The 16,383-nt window shown below is 44.8% G+C and overlaps 1 protein-coding gene across 7 annotated transcripts in view; it reads right to left on the bottom strand.

Moving 5' to 3' along the window:
- Window positions 1-12,966: 12,966 nt before the first annotated feature.
- The window catches only part of pcgf6 (polycomb group ring finger 6), a 47,777-nt gene continuing 44,360 nt past the window's right edge, over window positions 12,967-16,383 (bottom strand). For 3 of the 7 annotated variants that reach the window (XM_061910959.1, XM_061910958.1, XM_061910954.1), the window contains exon 10: window positions 12,967-15,847. In XM_061910959.1, the coding sequence (XP_061766943.1) occupies window positions 15,668-15,847 (180 nt within the window). In that variant the 3' untranslated portion in view covers window positions 12,967-15,667. The remainder of the gene's footprint in view (window positions 15,848-16,383) is intronic. The other 4 variants (XM_061910955.1, XM_061910957.1, XR_009808142.1 and 1 more) reach the window with 4 other exon arrangements.

The raw sequence follows: 16,383 nt of genomic DNA, 5'->3' as shown, positions 1-16,383 counted from the left end.
ACTTACGACCGCCAGACAATTCTGGATGTGGATAAATCGGGCCGTTTTGGACTGAAAGATGCGTGTACGTTGGACCACCTCGCTAGCTTGGGAATACTTCGCCGGCTACATCCAACGGCCTTTGACGCAGCGTAGTACCAGCGGGGACCGTCAAAGGAAGACACGCAAGCGGTGTGATCGAAAACAGAAGCGCAGATGCCGAGCGGGGCTAACAACAAAGCAAAAGGCTAATCCCCACAGAACACCGCTTCCTTCCATCCTGAAGCTGGATTTAAATGGAAGACGCGAGCCTGCTAGTCTGGTTGAGGAGTCAGTTAAGTTAGAACAAGTTTTTTCTGCTAAGACTGTGACAGAGTTGGACATGCAATCTAGTGAGGTGGCAAATTATGATGCGTTCATTCAGTTTATCGCAGCACCAACGAAACAATCGGAAAATTCTCGTCAAATCAATTCCTAGATATGGGCGTAATTATTTTAAGTGCACTATGCATAACAAACGCAACATTATTAAAATTGCTACTACGGGTAATTGGATCAACAATTCCCTAAAACAGCCCACTACCTATAATATAGGTTTTTTAAACATAAGATCATTGTCTCCCAAAACTTTATTAGTTAATGAGGTCATTAGAGACAACAATCTTAACGTCATCGGTCTAAGCGAAACCTGGCTTAAACCAGACAACTTTTTTGCACTAAATAAGGCATCTCCTCCTAACTATACATATGCGCATATTGCCCGTTCCCTTAAAAGCGGTGGGGGGGTCGCACTAATATACATTGAAAACGTTAACCGTAGTCCTAACATAAAAAATAAATATAAATCGTTTGAGGTGCTCACTGTGAGGTCTGTCACACCGCTGCCTCTATACCTGGCAGTTATCTACCGCCCCCCCCAGGCCCCTATTCGGACTTTATCAATTAATTCTCAGAGTTCGTTGTTGATCTAATGACGCACGCCGATAATATAATTATAATGGGGGACTTTAATATCCATATGAATACCCCATCGGACCCACCGTGCGTAGCGCTCCTGACTATAATTGATAGCTGTGGTCTTACACAAATAATAAATGAACCCACGATACGATATACCTAGTGTTTGTCGGAGGTATCACTGTTTCCAAAGTTACGATACTCCCGTATACTATAGTATTGTCCGATCATTACCTTATAAAATTCGAGGTTCAGACGCATGTTCGTCAAACTAATAACAACTGCTATAGCAGCCGCAACAATACGGCCACGACAACTCTTGCTGGCCTACTGCCCTCGGTAATGGCACGATTCCCAAAGTATGTGGGCTCTATTGATAACCTCACTAAAAACTTTAACGACGCCCTGCGCAAAACCATTGATACCATAGCACCGCTAAAGTTAAAAAAGGCTCCAAAAAAGCGTACCCCGTGGTTTACAAAAGAAACTAGAGCTCAGAAATTATGTAGAAAGCTGGAACGCAAATGGCGCACGACTAGACTTGAGGTGCACCATCAAGCATGGAGTGATAGTTTAATAACTTATAAATGCATGCTTACCTTAGCTAAAGCTAAATGTTACTCAAATCTCATCCGCCTTAATAAAAACGATCCTAAATTTTTGTTTAGTACGGTAGCATCGCTAACCCAACAAGAGACCCCTTCCAGTGGCTCCACCCACTCAGCAGATGACTTTATGAAATTCTTTAATAAGAAAAATTGAAGTCATTAGAAAGGAGATTAAAGACAATGCGTCCCAGCTACAACTGGGTTCTATTAACACGGATACGTCCGTGTATACGGCGGATACTGCCCTCCAAAATAGTTTCTCTCGTTTTGAGGAAATAACATTAGAGGAATTGTTACAACGTGTAAATGGAATAAAACAAGCAACATGTTTACTTGACTCACTTCCTGGGAAACTTATCAAGGAGCTCTTTGTATTATTAGGTCCATCAGTGCTAAATATTATAAACTTATCCCTTTCCTCGGGCACTGTTCCCCTAGCATTCAAAAAAGCTGTTATTCATCCTCTCCTTAAAAGACCTAACCTCGATCCTGACCTCATGGTAAACTATCGACCGGTGTCACACCTTCCCTTTATTTCAAAAATCCTCGAAAAAATTGTTGCAGAGCAGCTAAATGAACACTTAGCGTCTAACAATCTATGTGAAACCTTTCAATCCGGTTTCAGGGCAAATCACTCCACGGAGTCCTCACAAAAATGACTAATGATTTATTGCTAACGATGGATTCTGATGCGTCATCTATATTGCTGCTCCTCGATCTTAACGCTGCTTTCGATACCGTCGATCATAATATTTTATTAGAACGTATCCAAACACGAATTGGTATGTCAGACTTAGCCCTGTCTTGGTTTAACTCTTAGCCCTGTCTTGGTTTAACTCTTATCTTACTGATAGGATGCAGTGCGTCTCCCATAACAATGTGACCTCGGACTACGTTAAAGTAACGTGTGGAGTTCTCTTCAGCATATACATGCTGCCGCTAGGTGACATCTTACGCAAATACGGTGTTAGCTTTCACTGTTATGCTGATGACACCCAACTCTACATGCCCCTAAATCTGACCAACACGCCGTAGTGTAGTCAGGTGGAGGCGTGTCTTAATGAAATTAGATTAGAGTAGATTAGATAGTATTTTATTTATTCCTTCAGGAGAGTTCCTTCAGGAAAATTAACATTTTCAGCACAATCCCATTCAAGATCAGACAAAACATTACAGGGAGACAACAGGATCGCTGACGGGTCTGCCGGCTTTCAGCGCCCCTTACAAAAAAGGTGAGATACAGGTAAACAAGTGGGGGGGAATGGGAGAAAAAAAAATGAAAATAAAAAGAATTGAAGATTTAAATAAATTAAAAAAATCGGTCCAAGCCTGAGCCCTGAAGAGGGGGTCCAGACTGAGGCCAAGGGAAAAAAACAACAACTCATAGCTATAGTACACATCCCTCTCACATGTGTGTAAGAGAGAAACATTAAACTTCAAAGAAGACAAATGACATTAAAGCAGCGGATACAACCAGCCACTTCTACATACACCTAAGAATAAAAACTAAAAGAAACATATACACTGTGGTGGCCTCTATGGTGTTACACGCCATCGTTCGTTGGGGCGGAGGGAGCATGGCCAGAGACAGGAGGAGACCCAACAAAGCAACCAAGAGAGCCGACCCCACTCTCGGCCGGCAACCAACTCTCGGCCAGTGTCCAGTCCGCATGGATGAGCGAGGATATGTCCAAGAAGACTGAGGTGCCCGACACCTGCTCACCCAGCCAAGACACCGCAAAGCCTCTCCGTCCCGGCATCAGTGCTAGCTCCGCAGCCCTGTCCCCTCATCCGCATCTCCTCCAGTCCCTCCAAACCAACTCCGGTGTGGCAGAGACCCAGCAGCTGGTCTCCATGGCCAAAAGGCTCCCGGGAGGCAGATCCAGAAGTCCACAAAAAAGCACCGCAGAGGTCACGAAAGTGCCACCCCTTGTCACACAGTCCCAAAGGGTCCCGGACCAAAAGGCAAAAAAAATACAATAACACATGAAAACAAAAGGGAAACACAAAAGGATGACACAAGAGCACAGAGCTCCTGCCAACACCAGCCACTACAGCAGCGCCATCTTGGAAAAATTAACAATGGATGTCCGCTAACTTTTTGCAACTCAACACCAAAAAACGGAAATGCTGATTATCGGTCCTGTTAGACACCGACCTCTATTTAAGAATACAACTTTAACATTTGACAACCAAACAATTCAACAAGGCGACTCGGTAAAGAATCTGGGTATTATCTTCGACCCAACTCTCTCCTTTGAGCCACACATTAAAAGCGTTACTAAAACGGCCTTCTTTCATCTCTGTAATATCGCTAAAATTCGCTCCATTCTGTCTACTAAAGACGCTGAGATCATTATTCATGCGTTTGTTACATCTCGCCTCGATTACTGTAACGTATTATTTTCGGATCTCCCCATGTCTAGCATTAAAAGATTACAGTTGGTACAAAATGCGGCTGCTAGACTTTTGACAAGAACAAGAAAGTTTGATTTACGCCTATACTGGCTCACCTGCACGGTCTTCCTGTGCACTTAAGATGTGACTTCAAGGTTTTACTACTTACGTATAAAATACTACATGGTCTAGCTCCTGCCTATCTTGCCGATTGTATTGTACCATATGTCCCGGCAAGAAATCTGAGTTCAAAGGACTCCGGCTTATTAGTGATTCCCAAAGCCCCAAAAAAGTCTGTGGGCTGTAGAGCGTTTTCAATTCGGGCTCCAGTACTCTGGAATGCCCTCCCGGTAACAGTTCGAGATGCCACCTCAGTAGAAGCATTTAAGTCTCACCTTAAAACTCATTTGTATACTCTGGCCTTTAAATAGACTCCCTTTTTAGACCAGTTGATCTGCCGTTTCTTTTCTTTTTCTCCTATGTCCCTCTCTCCCTTGTGGAGGGGGTCCGGTCCGATTGCCATGTTAGACGTACTGGCTGTCCAGAATCGGGACCCAGGATGGACCGCTCGTCCAGAGTCGGGACCCAGGACGGACCGCTTGCCTGTGTATCGGCTTGGGACATCTCTGCGCTGCTGATCCGCCTCCGCTTGGGATGGTTTCCTGCTGGCTCCGCTGTGGACGGGACTCTCGCTGCTGTGTTGGATCCACTATGGATTGAACTTTCACAGTGTCGACATCCATTGCTTTCGTCCTCTCCAAGGTTCTCATAGTCATCATTGTCGCCGACGTCCCACTGGGTGTGAGTTTTCCTTGCCCTTATGTGGGCCTACCGAGGATGTCGTAGTGGTTTGTGTTGTGGTTTGTGCAGCCCTTTGAGACACTAGTGATTCAGGGCTATATATATTGATTGATTGATTGATAATGTAATGTCTGATCATTACCTTATAAAATTCGAGGTTCAGACTCATGTTCGGCAAGCTAATAATAATAACTGCTATAGCAGCCGCAACATTAATGCTGCCTCAACGACAACTCTTGTTGGCCTACTGCCCTCGGTAGTGGCACCATTCCCAAAGTATGTGGGCTCTATTGATAACCTCACTAACAACTTTAACGACGCCCTGCGCGAAACCATTGATATTATAGCACCGCTAAGGTTAAAAAAGGCTCCAAAAAGGCGTACCCCGTGGTTTACAGAAGAAACTAGAGCTCAGAAATTATTATGTAGAAAGCTGGAACGCAAATGGCGCATGACTAAACTTGAGGTGCACCATCAAGCATGGAGTGATAGTTTAATAACTTATAAACGCATGCTTACCTTAGCTAAAGCTAAATATTACTCAAATCTCATCCACCGTAATAAAAACTATCCTAAATTTTTGTTTAGTACGGTAGCATCGCTAGCCCAACAAGGGACCCCTTCCAGTAGCTCCACCCACTCAGCTGATGACTTTATGCAATTCTTTAATAAGAAAATTGAAGTCATTAGAAAGGAGATTAAAGACAATGCGTCCCAGCTACAACTGGGTTCTATTAACACTGATACGATTGTATATACGGCGGATACCGCCCTCCAAAATAGTTTCTCTCGTTTTGAGGAAATAACATTAGAGGAATTGTTACAACGTGTAAATGGAATAAAACTAACAACGTGTATACTTGACCCTCTTCCTGGGAAACTTATCAAGGAGCTCTTTGTATTATTAGGTCCATCAGTGCTAAATATTATAAACTTATCACTTTCCTCGGGCACTGTTCCCCTAGCATTCAAAAAAGCGGTTATTCATCCTCTTCTTAAAAGACCTAACCTCGATCCTGACCTCATGGTAAACTACCGACCGGTGTCTCACCTTCCCTTTATTTCAAAAATCCTCGAAAAAATTGTTGCGGAGCAGTTAAATGAACACTTAGCGTCTAACAATCTATGTGAAACCTTTCAATCCGGTTTCAGGGCAAATCACTCTACGGAGACAGCCCTCGCAAAAATGACTAATGATCTATTGCTAACGATGGATTCTGCTGCGTCATCTATGTTGCTGCTCCTCGATCTTAGCGCTGCTTTCGATACCCATCCATCCATCCATCCATCCATCATCTTCCGCTTATCCAAGGTCGGGTCGCGGGGGCAGCAGCCTAAGCAGGGAAGCCCAGACTTCCCTATCCCCAGCCACTTCGTCTAGCTCTTCCCGGGGGATCCCGAGGCGTTCCCAGGCCAGCCGGGAGACATAGTCTTCCCAACGTGTCCTGGGTCTTCCCCGTGGCCTCCTACTAGCTGGACGTGCCCTAAACACATCCCTAGGGAGGCGTTCGGGTGGCATCCTGACCAGATGCCCGAACCACCTCATCTGGCTCCTCTCGATGTGGAGGAGGAGCGGCTTTACTTTGAGTTCCTCCCGGATGGCAGAGCTTCTCACCCTATCTCTAAGGGAGAGCCCCGCCACCCGGCGGAGGAAACTCATTTCGGCTGCTTGTACCCGTGATCTTATCCTTTCGGTCATGAGCTTTGGGTCATGACCGAAAGGATAAGATCACTGAAGACGCCGCACCGATCCGCCTGTCGATCTCACGATCCACTCTTCCCCCACTCGTGAACAAGACTCCTAGGTACTTGAACTCCTCCACTTGGGGCAGGGTCTCCTCCCCAACCCGGAGATGGCACTCCACCCTTTTCCGGGCGAGAACCATGGACTCGGACTTGGAGGTGCTGATTCTCATTCCGGTCGCTTCACACTCTGCTGCGAACCGATCCAGTGAGAGCTGAAGATCCCGGTCAGATGAAGCCATCAGGACCACATCATCTGCAAAAAGCAGAGACCTAATCCCGTGGCCACCAAACCGGAACCCCTCAACGCCTTGGCTGCGCCTAGAAATTCTGTCCATAAAAGTTATGAACAGAATCGGTGACAAAGGACAGCCTTGGCGGAGTCCAACCCTCACTGGAAACGTGTCCGACTTACTGCCAGCAATGCGGACCAAGCTCTGACACTGATCATATAGGGAGCGGACTGCCACAATAAGACAGTCCGGTACCCCATAGTCTCTGAGCACTCCCCACAGGACTTCCCGAGGGACACGGTCGAATGCCTTCTCCAAGTCCACAAAGCACATGTAGACTGGTTGGGCAAACTCCCATGCACCCTCAAAAACCCTGCCGAGAGTATAGAGCTGGTCCACAGTTCCACGACCAGGACGAAAACCACACTGTTCCTCCTGAATCCGAGGTTCGACTATCCGGCGAAGCCTCCTCTCCAGTACACCTGAATAAACCTTACCGGGAAGGCTGAGTAGTGTGATCCCACGATAGTTGGAACACACCCTCCGGTCCCCCTTCTTAAAGAGAGGGACCACCACCCCGGTCTGCCAATCCAGAGGTACTGCCCCCGATGTCCACGCGATGCTGTAGAGTCTTGTCAACCAAGACAGCCCCACAGCATCCAGAGCCTTAAGGAACTCCGGGCGGATCTCATCCACCCCCGGGGCCTTGCCGCCGAGGAGCTATTTAACTACTTCAGCGACCTCAGCCCCAGAAATAGGAGAGTCCACTACAGATTCCCCAGGCACCGCTTCCTCAAAGGATGAAGTGTTGGTGGGATTGAGGAGGTCTTCGAAGTATTCCCTCCACCGATCCACAACATCTGCAGTCGAAGTCAGCAGAACACCATCCGCACCATACACGGTGTTGATAGTGCACTGCTTCCCCTTCCTGAGGCGGCGTATGGTGGTCCAGAATCGCTTCGAAGCCGTCCGGAAGTCATTTTCCATGGCTTCCCCGAACTCTTCCCATGTCCGAGTTTTTGCCTCCGCGACCGCTAAAGCTGCACACCGCTTGGCCCGTCGGTACCCGTCCACTGCCTCCGGAGTCCTATGAGCCAAAAGAACCCGGTAGGACTCCTTCTTCAGCTTGACGGCATCCCTCACTGCTGGTGTCCACCAACGGGTTCTGGGATTACCGCCACGACAGGCACCAACAACCTTGCGGCCACAGCTCCAATCAGCCGCCTCGACAATAGAGGTTCGGAACATGGTCCACTCGGACTCAATGTCCCGCACCTCCCTCGTGACATGTTCAAAGTTCTCCCGGAGGTGTGAATTGAAACTCTCTCTGACAGGAGACTCTGCCAGACGTTCCCAGCAGACCCTCACAATGCGCTTGGGCCTGCCAGGTCTGTCCGGCATCCTCCCCCACCATCGCAGCCAACTCACCACCAGGTGGTGATCGGTTGAAAGCTCCGCCCCTCTCTTCACCTGGGAGTCCAAAACATAAGGCCGCAAATCCGATGACACAACTACAAAGTCGATCATGGAACTGCGGCCTAGGGTGTCCTGGTGCCAAGTGCACATATGCACACCCTTATGTTTGAACATGGTGTTCGTTATGGACAATCCGTGACGAGCACAAAAGTCCAATAACAAAACACCACTCGGGTTTAGATCCGGGCGACCATTCTTCCCAATCACGCCTCTCCAGGTTTCACTGTCGTTGCCAACATGAGCGTTGAAGTCCCCCAGTAGGACAAGGGAATCACCCGGGGGAGCACTTTCCAGTACTCCCTCGAGCGTTCCCAAAAAGGGTGGGTATTCTGAACTGCTGTTTGGTGCGTAAGCACAAACAACAGTCAGGACCCGTCCCCCCACCCGAAGGCGAAGGGAAGCTACCCTCTCGTCCACCGGGTTGAACTCAAACATGCAGGCTTTGAGCCGGGGGGCAACGAGAATTGCCACCCCACCCCGTCGATTCTCACTGCCGGCAACGCCAGAGTGGAAGAGGGTCCAGTCCCTCTCGAGAGAACTGGTTCCAGAGCCCTTGCTGTGCGTCGAGGTGAGTCCGACTATATCCAGCCGGAACTTCTCTACCTGCCGGACTAGCTCAGGCTCCTTCCCCCCCAGTGAGGTGACGTTCCACGTCCCAAGAGCTAGCTTCTGTAGCCGAGGATCAGACCGCCAAGTGCCCTGCCTTCGGCTGCCGCCCAGCTCACAATGCACACGACCTCTATGGCCCCTCCTATGAGTGGTGAGCCCATTGGAGGGATGACCCACGTTGCCTCTTCGGGCTGTGCCCGGCCGGGCCCCATGGGGACAGGCCAGGCCACCAGGCGCTTGCCATCGTGCCCCAACTCCGGGCCTGGCTCCAGAGCGGGGCCCCGGTGACCCGCGTCCGGGCGAGGGAAATCTGAGTTCATTTTGTTGTAATTCCATAGAAGTCTTTGAGCTGCTCTTTGTCTGATCACTCACCTAGGACCTGTTTGTCTTGGGAGACCCTACCAGGGGGCATGAAAGCCCCCAGACAACATAGCTCCTAGGATCATGGGGACACGCAAACTCCTCTACCACGGTAAGGTATACTCTAGCCTTTAAATAGACTCCCTTTTTCTTTCGATCCCGTCGATCATAATATTTTATTAGAACGTATCCAAACACGAATTGGTATGTCAGACTTAGCCCTGTCTTGGTTTAACTCTTATCTTACTGATAGGATGCAGTGCGTCTCCCACAACAATGTGACCTCGGACTACGTTAAGGTAACGTGTGGAGTTCCCCAGGGTTCGGTCCTTGGCCCTGCACTCTTCAGCATCTACATGCTGCCGCTAGGGGACATCATACGCAAATACGGTGTTAGCTTTCACTGTTATGCTGATGACACCCAACTCTACATGCCCCTAAAGCTGACCAATACGCCGGATTGTAGTCAGCTGGAGGCGTGTCTTAATGAAATTAAACAGTGGATGTCCGCTAACTTTTTGCAACTCAACGCCAAAAAAACGGAAATGCTGATTATCGGTCCTGCTAGACACGACCTCTATTTAATAATACAACTCTAATATTTGACAACCAAACAATCAAACAAGGCGACACGGTAAAGAATCTGGGTATTATCTTTGACCCAACTCTCTCCTTTGAGGCACACATTAAAAGCGTTACTAAAACGGCCTTCTTTCATCTCCGTAATATCGCTAAAATTCGCTCCATTCTGTCCACTAAAGACACTGAGATCATTATCCATGCGTTTGTTACATCTCGCCTCGATTACTGTAACGTATTATTTTCGGGTCTCTCCATGTCTAGCATTAAAAGATTACAGTTGGTACAAAATGCGGCTGCTAGACTTTTGACAAGAACAAGAAAGTTTGATCACATTACGCCTGTACTGGCTCGCCTGCACTGGCTTCCTGTGCACTTAAGATGTGACTTTAAGGTTTTACTACTTACGTATAAAATATACTACACGGTCTAGCTCCATCCTATCTTGCCGATTGTATTGTACCATATGTCCCGGCAAGAAATCTGCGTTCAAAAGACTCCGGCTTATTAGTGATTCCCAAAGCCCAAAAAAAGTCTGCGGGCTATAGAGCGTTTCCGTTCGGGCTCCAGTACTCTGGAATGCCCTCCCGGTAACAGTTCAAGATTCTACCTCAGTAGAAGCATTTAAGTCTCACCTTAAAACTCATTTGTATACTCTAGCCTTTAAATAGACTCCCTTTTTAGACCAGTTGATCTGCCGTTTCTTTTTCTCCTATGTCCCACTCTCCCTTGTGGAGGGGGTCCGGTCCGATCCGGTGGCCATGGACTGCTTGCCTGTGTATCGGCTGGGGACATCTCTGCGCTGCTGATCCGCCTCCGCTTGGGATGTTTTCCTGCTGGCTCCGCTGTGAACGGGACTCTCGCTGCTGTGTTGGATCCGCTTTGGACTGGACTCTCGCGACTGTGTTGGATCCATTATGGATTGAACTTTCACAGTATCATGTTAGACCCGCTCGACATCCATTGCTTTCGTCCTCTCCAAGGTTCTCATAGTCATCATTGTCACCGATGTCCCACTGGGTGTGAGTTTTCCTTGCCCTTATGTGGGCCTACCGAGGATATCAGTTGTTTGTGCACCCCTTTGAGACACTATTGATTCAGGGCTATATAAGTAAACATTGATTGATTGATTGAATAACTTAAAAACGCATGCTTACCTTAGCTAAAGCTAAGTACTACTCAAATTTCATTCGCCTTAATAAAAACGATCCTAAATCTTTGTTTAGTACGGTAGAATCGCTAACCCAACAAGGGACTCCTTCCAGTAGCTCCACCCACTGGCAGATGACTTTATGAAATTCTTTAATAAGAAAATTAAACTCATTGGAAAGGATTCATTCCAGCTACAACTGGGTTCTATTAACACAGATACGTCTGTATATACGGCGGATACTGCCCTCCAAAATATTTTCTCTCGTTTTGATGAAATAACAGAAGAATTGTTACATGTAAATGGAATAAAACAAACATGTTTACTTGACCCACTTCCTGGGAAACTTATAAAGCAGCTCTTTGTATTATTTGGTCCATCAGTGCTAAATATTATAAACTTATCACTTTCCTCTGGCACTGTTCCCCTAGTATTCAAAAAAGCGGTTATTCATCCTCTCCTTAAAAGACCTAACCTCGATCCTGACCTCATGGTAAACTACCGTTTTACCTTCCCTTTATTTCAAAAATGCTCGAAAAAATTGTTGCGGAGCAGCTAAATGAACACTTAGCGTCTAACAATCTTTGTGAAACCTTTCAATCCGGTTTCAGGACAAATCACTCTACTGAGACAGCCCTCGCAAAAATGACTAATGATCTATTGCTAACGATGAATTCTGATGCGTCATCTATGTTGCTGCTCCTTGATCTTAGCGCTGCTTTCGATACCGCCGATCATAATATTTTATTAGAGCGTATCAAAACACGAATTGGTATGTCAGACATAGCCCAGTCTTGGTTTAACTCCTATCTTACTGACAGGATGCAGTGCGTCTCCCAAAACAATGTGACCTCGGACTATGTTAAGGTAACGTGTGGAGTTCCCCAGGGTTCGGTCCTTGGCCCTGCACTCTTCAGCATCTACATGCTGCCACTAGGTGACATCATACGCAAATACGGTGTTTGCTTTCACTGTTATGCCGATGACACCTAACTCTACATGAAATTTCTACAATGGATGTCCGCTAACTTTTTGCAACTTATCGCCAAAAAAACGGAAATGCTGATTATCGGTCCTGTTAGACACCGACATCCATTTAATAATACAACTTTAACGTTTGACAACCAAACAATTCAACAAGGCGACTCGGTAAAGAATCTGGGTATTATCTTCGACCAAACTCTCTCGATTGAGTCACACATTAAAAGCGTTACTAAAACGGCCTTCTTTCATCTCCGTGATATCGCTAAAATTCGCTCCGTTTTGTCCACTAACAACGCCGAGATCATTATCCATGCGTTTGTTACGTCTCGTCTCGATTACTATAACGTATTATTTTCGGGTCTCCCCATGTCTAGCATTAAAAGATTACAGTTGGTACAAAATGCGGCTGCTAGACTTTTGAAAAGAACAATAAAGTTTGATCATATTACGCCTATACTGGCTCATCTGCACTGGCTTCCTGTGCACTTAAGATGTGACTTTAAGGTTTTACTACTTACGTATAAAATACTACACGGTCTAGCTCCAGCCTATCATGCCGATTGTATTGTACCATATGCCCCGGCAAGAAATCTGCGTTCAAAGGACTCCGGCTTATTAGTGATTCCCAGAGCCCAAAAAAAGTCTGCGCGCTACAGAGAATTTTCCGTTCGGGCTCCAGTACTCTGGAATGCCCTTCCGGTAACAGTTCGACATGCTACCTCAGTAGAAGCATTTAAGTCTCACCTTAAAACTCATTTCTATACTCTAGCCTTTAGATAGACCCCCTTTTTAGACCAGTTGATCTGCAGTTTTTATTTTTCTCCTCCTCCATATGCAGTCCTCTCCAAGGTTTCTCATAGTCATTATTGTCACTGTCACTGACGTCCCACTGGGGTGAGTTTTCTTTGCCCTTATGTGGGCTTTACCAACGATGTCGTGGTTTGTGTTGTGGTTTTTGCAGCCCTTTGAGACACTAGTGTTTTAGGGCTCTATAAATAAACATTGATTGACTGATTACTATGAGTAATCCATTGTGGTTGTCAGAACTGAGTTATTAATAGAAGAGAAAAAGCACAAACCACAATAGATGTTTGAGTCTAAAATACATTTATTTAAAAAGACATTTTATCACACTTACTGTAATCGTATAACAATGTAAATGTATAAACCTCAATTCAGCAGCTACAAAATGCCACTGTTAGTGTTTCCAATACAAAAGTTCAATTAGGTAAATCCAAAGAATGTAAATTGACATCACAAATATTTGGCAGTAATTCTCCTTGTGCAAAGCTCTTAACTGGACTATTAAATACATAAGTATTTATCCCAGTATTGCAAAGTACACAAACATAGTAAGCTGTGTCCAACAAGCACATTAAGACATGAAAATAAACCTTTTCCCATACTCAACATATTCAAAGAATGGTTCACAGTCAATATTTAGTGAGTAACTTTAGCATTAACTAACTAACGAATGCTATCTGATGACCCCACTATAAAATACTAAGGATGACACAGATGGGAAATTGCTAATTCCCACAACATGTGTGTCATACGATCAAGAAATATAAAATTTGCATTTAACACTGATTGGGCAAGACTAAACCAAAGTGCAGTACCAGCAGTCCATCCTGTGGGAAAATGGAAAAACATCACATTAGTGTGTTACGGCATCAACTCCCCGCCTGCTAAACCACCAATGAGTGCCTCTAACTTGGATGGCAGTCTGAATGGGATAAGTGATGGATACCTGCAGACAAATGAAACGTAAAAAAATAGCAATGTTTATTTGCTATACACTGTATACCAGTCAACACACAGGGACTATTGTCTAAACAGTTCTCACAAGTGAGTAGTGTCTTGCCTACAGTATAGCATGGCATAGGTTGCATCATAGTCTGGGGCTGAACGTCTACAGAAAATTAAGCACCTGTAGGAATCCTCCAGTTGAAGGGAGTTGGAGGAGCACTAGTTGTCTCAACATCCAGCAATAATATCATCATGGCAGAGTGAAAGAGGATTCCATTGACTACCTGTGCAGCTCTAGTGAATTCCATACCCAGCAAGATTGAGGCAGTGCTACATAACAATGGTGCTTACATTAACTATTTACGCTTTGGGCACAATTTGGACATGTTTTCTGAGAAAGGTTCACCTTGTTTTCGAGTGAATTAGAATATAATGGCTGTATGTTGACTTTGTGTGGAGACAGTAAATCTATGCTGCTTTCAATTCTGTTAATTAAGTCGTAGCATTGTAATATCAATGGAACCGCCTCCAGCTTGACCACGATCCTAACAAGAACAAGTGGCATAGAAATTAGAGAGGCGGAGAGATGGATGGACAGATAAAGTGCAAAACTTCAGCTATCTTGGATCATATTCTGTGGTAAAGCCATTTATCGTTATTAATCTGTTCCAAAGTATGTGTCTAACAATTTTCCATGGAGAAAACCTTTAAATCGAATAAATCTGTTGCAGACAGCCAAAATGTTAACACAATCACTTAATATAGAACAATTACAGATTTACATTCAAACAACATTGTGAAATACATGAACATGAATAATAAAATGGATAATTTAACATATTACATTACTTGTATCTATTAAAGACAAAAACTGCAATTGGGGGGGAGGAGGGCAATGGACAACCACATGGACGCTGCATTTGTACTTTGCTGCTACTTTGTTCTTAAATTCATTCGTGCTTCAGACTTTATCTAAGTGCCTAATAAATAACAACTAACCCTGTCTTTGACCACTTTTCAACAGTGTTGACGCTAGTAATTTTCAAAATGGAGTCCTGGAGACCCCATCAAGTTATAAAAATGGGGTCCCACTTTTTTGTAACCATTTTGAAAACCAATTATAAATGTATGCATTATTCTGTTATATCTCACAATCTATATTGTGTTTTGGAAAAAGGTTGTCATAAACGTTACTTAAGTGTTTAAGAAAATAATACAAAAGAAAACAAATGTTTATGCATATGTAAATGTGTTCAGTTATAAACATCTCTCCTTCTTGACACATACATTAAAAACCAATACATGTTTTTGTTGAGGGGTAAAACAAAGACTTATGTCACAATTGTGCACTGTCATTTCCACAGTGAAATAGTAAACTGGCTTGCTGGCTTTAGAGGGAAACATTATCACAATTTCAGAAGGGTTAAAACCAATAAAAATCAGTTCCCAGTGGCTTATTTTATTTTTCAAAAATGTTTTCAAAATTTTATACATCATGGAATATCCCGAAAAAAGGCTTTAAAGTGCCTGATTTTCGTTATCTGTAAATCCACCCGTCCATTTTCCTGTGATGTCACATAGTGATGCCAAAACAAACAAACATGGCGGATAGAACAGCAAGATATAGCGACATTAGCTCGGATTCATACTCTGATTTTAGCGGCTTAAGCGATTCAACAGATTACGCATGTATTGAAACGGATGGTTGGAGTGTGGAGGCAGATAGCGAAAACGAAATTGAAGAAGAAACTGAAACTATTGAGCGAATAGCTATTGAAGCTATTAGGCGATCGCTTTCTCACCAACGATTGCATCTTTTGACCACTGGAGCAAATTAAATCCGTCGATTGGTAAGTGTTTGTTTGGCATTAAATGTGGGTGGAGGGAAAGGCTGGACGCAAATATAGCTACAAATGTACATACAACTAGCCTAAATAGCATGTTAGCATTGATTAGCTGGCAGTCATGCCGTGACCAAATATGACTGATTAGCACATAAGTCAATAACATCAACAAAACTCACCTTTGTGATTTTGTTGACTTTATCGTTGGAAATGCATCTGCAGGTTATCCATACATCTCTGTGTCATGTTTGCCATAGCATCGCCGGTAAAATGTGCTGACACTCCGGCTAATCGATGCACACTCCACGTAAGACAACTTGAATCCGTCCCTGATCGTGTTGTTACACCCTCCGACAACACACCGATGAGGCATGATGTCTCCAAGGTACAGAAAACAGTGGAAAAAACGTAAAATAACTGAGCTGATTTGACTTGTGTGTGTAATTTGTTTGAGAAAATGGTGGATTGCTTCCCATTGTAACGTCACGGGTGAAAGGTCATCGCTCCGACAGCGAACAATTGAAAGCCGTTTAAATCGCCAAATTCACCCTTTTAGAGTTCGGAAATCGGTTAATAAAACATATGGTCTTTTTTCTGCAACATCAAGGTTTATATTGACGCTTACATAGGTCTGGTGATAATGTTCCCCTTTAAACACACGTAGAAGACAAATTGTCCCTTAAGGTAACTAAACGTGGCGCACCACCATGGCAAAATCATATCCGCCACAACTTGAAAATAAGAGTTTTCACGTGAAACCAGATAATATAATGAATTTTAGCCTCCAGAAGAAGTTCTACTTATTCCCAATTTTTTGCACACTACTGACTAATGCCACCGAAAAAAGAAAACAGCGCTGCCGAAACCCGATGTGATGAAGTAAACAAGACACACATGGTTGTGTGGAGCCTAGT

This window comes from Nerophis ophidion, linkage group LG09, assembly GCF_033978795.1.
Source record: "Nerophis ophidion isolate RoL-2023_Sa linkage group LG09, RoL_Noph_v1.0, whole genome shotgun sequence".
NCBI classification, from domain to species: Eukaryota; Metazoa; Chordata; class Actinopteri; order Syngnathiformes; family Syngnathidae; genus Nerophis; species Nerophis ophidion.
This window is presented reverse-complemented; position numbering and strand designations above follow the sequence as displayed.